The following is a 6,511-nucleotide window of genomic DNA, read 5'->3' on the forward strand; positions in this document are numbered from 1 at the left end:
GTTTAGTATGTTTTCATATGTTTGTTGGCCATTTATATATCTTCTTTTGAAAAATGTTGATTTGTGTCATTTACCCAATTTTGGATGAGATTACTTTTTATTTCTTGCTATTTTCTTTAGCACCTTGTAAATTCTGAATGATAGTACTTTGTTAGATGTATAATTTGCAAACTTCTTTTCCCATTCTTTGGTTGTCTGTTTACTCTGATTATATCACTTGCCGTGCAGAAGTTTGTAAATTTAGGTCATATTTATTTTGTTTTTGTTGCATTTTCTTTTGAGATCTTAGTCATTAATTCTTAACCTAGGCAATTATCCAGAAGAGTTTTTCCAAGATTATCTTGTAGAATTTTTTTTAATAATTCAGGACTTAGATTTAAGTATTTGTTCCATTTTGAGTTTATTTTTATAAGGTGGGGGATAGGGATCTAGATTCCCTCTTCTCCATGTGGCTAGCCAGTCCTGCCAGCACCTTTTCATTAGAGCCTCCTTTACCTGTAGTTTTGTCAAAGATCAGTTTTTTGTTACTATTTGGCTTCATTTCCAAGTTCTCTTTTCTGTTGCAAAGATATATGTGCCTACTATTCTGTCAGTACCATGCTGTTTTGGTAACTAGATACTGGTAGTATAACTTGAAATCTGGAAATGTGATGACTTCAGATTTGTTCTTTTTACTTAGGATTACTTTGGCTGCTTGTGCTCTTTTTTGATACCATAGGAATCTTAGGATAGTTTTTTTTTTTTTTTAATTTTGTGAAAAATGATGTTGGTATTTTGATGGGAATTGCATTTAATCTGTAGATTTTTATAGACTCACAGTTGTGCATGGCTGGCAAAGCCTCAGAAATTTTATAATTTTATAAAGAATGCAGCAGACTTCTGCCTGGACATCCAGGCACTTTGATACATCCTCTAAAATGCATGCTCCCAAACCTCAATTCTTGACTTTTCTGCATCTCAAGCCCAACACCAACCATGTGGAAGCCACCCTTTTAGCCAAAACTGGTGCTGAAGCAACTGGAATGCAGGTTGCCATGTCCAGAGGCTACAGAGAGCAGCAGGGGCCCTGGGCCCAGTGAAAGTATTTTTTTTCTCCTAGGCTTCCTTGCCTGTGATGGGAAGGATTGCAGCCAAGATCTCAGACATGCCCCAAAGACATTTTCCCCATTATCCTCATGATTAGCATTTGGCTTCTCATTATTTATGCACATTTCTGCAGTCTGCTAAATTTCTCCACCAAAAATGATATTTTCTCTTTATCACATCATCAGGCTGCAAATTTTTCAAACTTTTATGCTCTGCTTCCCTATCAAATGTATGTTCTAATAGCAAACCATCTCTTAGTGAATGCATATAACTGAATGCTTTCAGAAGAATCCAGGTTACATCTTGAATGCTTTGCTGCTTAGAAATTTCCCCCACCAGATATCCTAAATCATCTATCTCAAGTTCAAATCATTCCATTTATATAACACTCTCAAAATAACAAAATTGTATAGGCTGAGAATAGTGGTCACTAGGGATTATGAATTTGAGAGGATAGTTGGATGTGGCTATCAAAGGAAAAATGAGAGATCATTGTGTTGAGGAAACTCTTCTGTATTATTATTATGGTGGTTGTCCTTTGAATATAGACATATGATAAAACTGAGTGTAACTAAACACACACACAGACACATGTAGATGAGCACATGTAAAATTGATGAAATCTGAATAGATGGATTGTATTAATGCCAGTTTATTGGTTGTGACGTTATACTATAGTTTTGCAAGAATTTATCATTGGAGGAAACTGAATAAAAGAAACAGTGTAGTATCTCTCCATATGATTTCTTCCAATGGCATGCTTACAGATACATTAAAAGGTGTTCAGCATCATTAGTCATAAGATAAATGCCTATTAAAACCACTATATTACTTCACACTTGCAAAAAGATTGAAGAAAAAAGAACCCTAATACACTGTTGTTGGAAATGTAGATTGGTATAACCATTACATAAAACAGTATGGAGGTTTCTTAAGAAATTAAAATATAACTACCATATAATCCAGTAATCCTTCTTCGCGGTATATACTCAAAGTAGATAAAAAAATCACAGCCTCATAAAAATGTCTGCACGCTCATCTTCATGCTCATTCCCAGTAGCTGAGATGTTGAAACAACTTAAATGCCCATCAATGGATGAATAGATTTTAAAATGTGATTTGTGTATATGTGTGTCTACGTGTATGTGTTATATACCTATACAGAACTAAATGTTATTTAGCCTTAAAAAAAAAAGACCTTGGCATTTGCCACAATACGAATAAACCTGGAGGACATCACACTAAGGTAAATAATCCAGACAGAAAAAAAAATATTTTAATGATCTTATATGTGAACTATATAAATAGGGGGCTAAAATAGACAGAGGTAGAGAATAAAACATTGGGGTTGGGAGAAGAAATGGGGAGATGTAGGTCAAAGGATACAAAATAGCAGATATGTAGGATGAACATGTGTAGATATCTGTATGTATAGCAGGACTAAAGATGATGAATTTGTGTCATGAATTTTATTAAATCAGTATATTTCAGCTGCTATTGACACACACTTAGAAACTGAGGAGATATGCTAATCTGCTTTACCATAGTAACCATTTAGCTTATGTATCCCATAATATCATGTTCTAAACCTCAAATATACACAGTAAAATTTCTTAAAAATATAAATAAAAAAACTATCACACTTCTGTGTACTAACATTGAACATGTGGATGTCAAAATTAAACATGTGATACTAAAAGCAGTCACTTGAAAGAAAATGTCATACTGAGGCATAAATTAAAACATGGACCACAAGGTGAGAGCAAATATTAAATATCAAAATATCTTTCAAAAATCTACACAATACAAAAATGTACCTGACATATCCATTTTCAAAGGAAGTACAGTTTAGACACATATAGATGCATCTTAAAAACAGGGCTCAGTGAAAGATTAAGTATTGACAATGGATATACAAATTCAAAACAAATGTCCACAAACAATATGAAACGTGTATTAACACTCATACATAGAAAAGGATGCACATCAATGCATTACAACGATTGCCAATGTAGACAAGAGAAATAAAACTGGGTCATGGAAATAAAGGAGAGTGGATGAGTAAATAAACAGGAGCGGGTCTTGAGCAATTAACCCAAAGAATATACCTCAGCCCTCAACACTTGATGCTGAAACCACTCTACTGTATTCCCTCCAATAAAAAGAGTATTTTTTTTCCATGGAAGAATTCCTTTTTTTTCTTTCTTTTTTTTTTTTTTTTAATTGCATTTTAGGTTTTGTGGTACATGTGGAGAACATGCAATTCTTAATCACTGACATTCTAAGGAAATGCTGGTGTATGGAAGTGGTAATAAAAATATCAACTTTTAATTATATGATTGTGTTCAAATTCTCTGTAGACTATGCTTTTGTTTATTGCCTGCAGTAGACAATGGCCACTCCCAGTGTCCCACATTGGGTAGGCTCCTGCTCCACCTGGAGTTTCTTAACAAAGAAGTGCCCTAGTACTGGGACCATGTCCTGCAAACACCATCATTTTAGTGTGTGTGGTGTGCTGTTTTACTTTCTGTAGGGTGAGGTTCTTGGACTTTTTGAGGGTGTTCAGTTGCTCAAAGAGCTGGGTGAGTTAGAAAACACACTGCCATGAGGTATATGTCCTGGAGGTGGTGATTTTGATGTCTTCATTATGGAAAGAATGTCACGGTCACCTACATACAATGCAGCTTTTTTTATGTGCCCTTCTAAATAGGTACATGCTCCAAGAAACACCAAATCCTCTTCTTTGTCTCCTGTGGGATAAAATTTTAAGAAGAAAATTTGTCTGCAGGAATCAGTCCTTCCCCGAGTCCTTATTTAGAATGTCTGCTTCACCTGTGGGTCTGCCCACCAACCCTACAGGACTTCATATCCCTCCCTTCTCGAATGCCTACCTCTCCCATTCCCTTCCTCCTCACCATCAGAAAACAGGCAGAGACATACTCAGTCATCAGCTCCTCAAAATTTATTTTATTGTTATTATTCCTTGTCCAATTTGGTTTCTCCATGTGTGGACTAATCCTGCCCACCCTCCTGTGAAGATCCTTCACATGAAATTGAGGTCTTTGTATTTCTGTGAAGATCCTTCCCATTGGTCAAGGTCTTCGTCTTTCTGTGAAGATCCTTCACATGAGTCGAGGTCTTCGTCCTTCTGTGAAGATCCCTCCCATGGGTCGAGGTCTTCGTCCTCCTGTGAAGATCCCTCCCATGGGTCGAGGTCTTCGTCCTCCTGTGAGGATCCCTCCCATGGGTCGAGGTCTTCGTCCTCCTGTGAGGATCCCTCCCATGGGTCGAGGTCTTCGTCCTCCTGTGAGGATCCCTCCCATGGGTCGAGGTCTTCGTCCTTCAGTGAGGATCCCTCCCATGGGTCGAGGTCTTCGTCATTCAGTGAGGATCTCTCCCATGGGTCGAGGTCTTCGTCCTTCTGTGAGGATCTCTCCCATGGGTCGAGGTCTTCGTCCTTCTGTGAAGATCCCTCCCATGGGTCGAGGTCTTCGTCCTTCTGTGAAGATCCATCCCATGAGTCAAGGTCTTCATCCTTGTGTGAATATCCTTCACATGAGTCTAAGTCTTCGGCCTCCTGTGAACATCCTTCAGCTGGGCCATCTAGGTCTTCATCCTCTTTTGAATATCCTTCCCAAGAGTCCTGGTCTTCATCCTCCTGTGAAGATCCTTCACATGGATCTAGGTCTTTGTCCTCCTCTTGGATTGGATCGATGCAGTTGTCTCGGGACTGGTCATTCTCTATTTGATTTGAATTTATTTTCTTACGGTTCCTGTAGTAAAACACTAATATTGTTGGATATTGTGACTTTTTGGTCTTCTTCAAAATTTGTTCAGAGGCTAAAGCTCTGTTCAGTGTCTCCAGCGTCTGGTAAGAAAACAGGGAGAGGCCAGAAAGACGTTATTTTGGTGAATAGGGTGGAGGCTGAATAGCACTGGTCGCGGTGAGGTGGTTTATGAGAAGAAACGCAGATTGAGAAAGGGGTTTGTGCCAGAGAAGAAGAAGGTGGAATCATAGGGTAGGGATCTATGGGGAAGAAGAAGAGGAGAATGGCTTGAGTCATCTGTGTTAGTCCAAACTGCACCATTTTGTTAGCTCTTTGTGATTTTGCAGACTTTGGTCAAAGAGAAATATTCCATGGGGGTTCTGCCCATGAGAAAAATCTTGCCTAACTACCTCAACACAAGGCACACTGACCGTTTACATGCAGGTAGTTGTTCTGAGTGTTTACATGTAGGATACTACAATCTAACACCAACATGTGCAACAGTGTGGGCAATGTTCATCTTCCCACTGGGAATTATGTCCAGTGCAAAAAAAAAAAAAAAAGATAAAAAAAAGGAGGCATTTGAATTGGAAGAGAAGTACAACTATCTTCTGTCAAAGACTACCTGAGAGTTTATCTAGGAAAGTCAATCTTAAAAAAGGCTTCTACAATCATTGAGGTTAGCAAGATTGCCCTACTAACGAAACACTCCTATCATATCTTACTGGGCAAAGTCCTAAGAAACAGCACGATGACATCCAACTAGAAAAAGAGACAAACAGCCTGATCATAAAAACATCTTAAATATTCTGCCTGGATCATAAAAACACCTTATCAATATCCTGCCAGCTAGCAAGCTTTACCGCCCAAACCCCTCCCACCCATACCTGTAAGTATAGGAGCCAGTAAGTAGCTGTGCGTTCTGGCATTAAGGTGGTCCCCCACTTGCACAGGTGTCTGGAACATACCTGTGTTGCTGTTTGAGCCGCCCCCTCTCTGTGTGTCTGTCTTTCACTCCCACCTTTCCTTCAAATCCTAACAATCTTACCTTGTCACTTTTTTTGTTGTTGGATATACTTTTCATCTTGGTGCTTGAAGTTGGCTGTTTCATGTCTATAGCTGTTTGTAGAATGTCTATACTAGGCTCTTCAAGAGTGCATACTTCCACAGCTGTATTGAAGCTTGCCAGTGGGTTGTCCCAGAGCTCATGCCCTCCCTATATATACCCTCCTGGTGACAAGGCAAAGCCACACCCTTGAGCTTTGTTTGATCATACAGGCAGTGTCCCAGCCAATGGCAGTCCTAGGATGGCTTTGACATCACAAAGTACCACCCCTGACAACTTCCTGGGCTTGGGCAGAAAGGATGAAAGGGTTGTAGAGAAAACCAAATGCTGTTGTTGTTTCAGCATCCCCTGAAGATGCATCCCAAACTGATCTACCGCCGCTCCTCATTTCTCCATGTTTAATGTTCATGGTTCACACAGATGTGAGAGGATGATTTCTTCAAGCCCTTCCCCATAGTCATTCCTCTTAAGTGATTCATTTCCTTGTCTTCCAGCACTCATCAGACACTAGTATTTTGGATGTTTCACCTCAAATCCCTCCAAGCTAATGTGACCCATTTAAAAGTTCCCTTTGCTCTGCATTCTTCCCAAC

General features: G+C 39.1%; 1 protein-coding gene across 1 annotated transcript; it reads right to left on the reverse strand.

Moving 5' to 3' along the window:
• Window positions 1-4,129: 4,129 nt before the first annotated feature.
• Window positions 4,130-5,964, reverse strand: LOC116535255 (sperm protein associated with the nucleus on the X chromosome N2-like). The gene is made up of 3 exons (XM_032256076.1): window positions 5,902-5,964; window positions 4,780-4,954; window positions 4,130-4,467 (listed from the first exon to the last, which is right to left on the reverse strand). The coding sequence occupies exons 1-3, from the start codon at window positions 5,962-5,964 to the stop codon at window positions 4,130-4,132; spliced, it is 576 nt and encodes a 191-aa protein (XP_032111967.1).
• Between the last annotated feature and the right edge of the window lie 547 nt (window positions 5,965-6,511).

Source organism: Sapajus apella, unplaced genomic scaffold (assembly GCF_009761245.1).
Source record: "Sapajus apella isolate SASKATOON/1434 unplaced genomic scaffold, GSC_monkey_1.0 scaffold93, whole genome shotgun sequence".
Classification (NCBI taxonomy): Eukaryota; Metazoa; Chordata; class Mammalia; order Primates; family Cebidae; genus Sapajus; species Sapajus apella.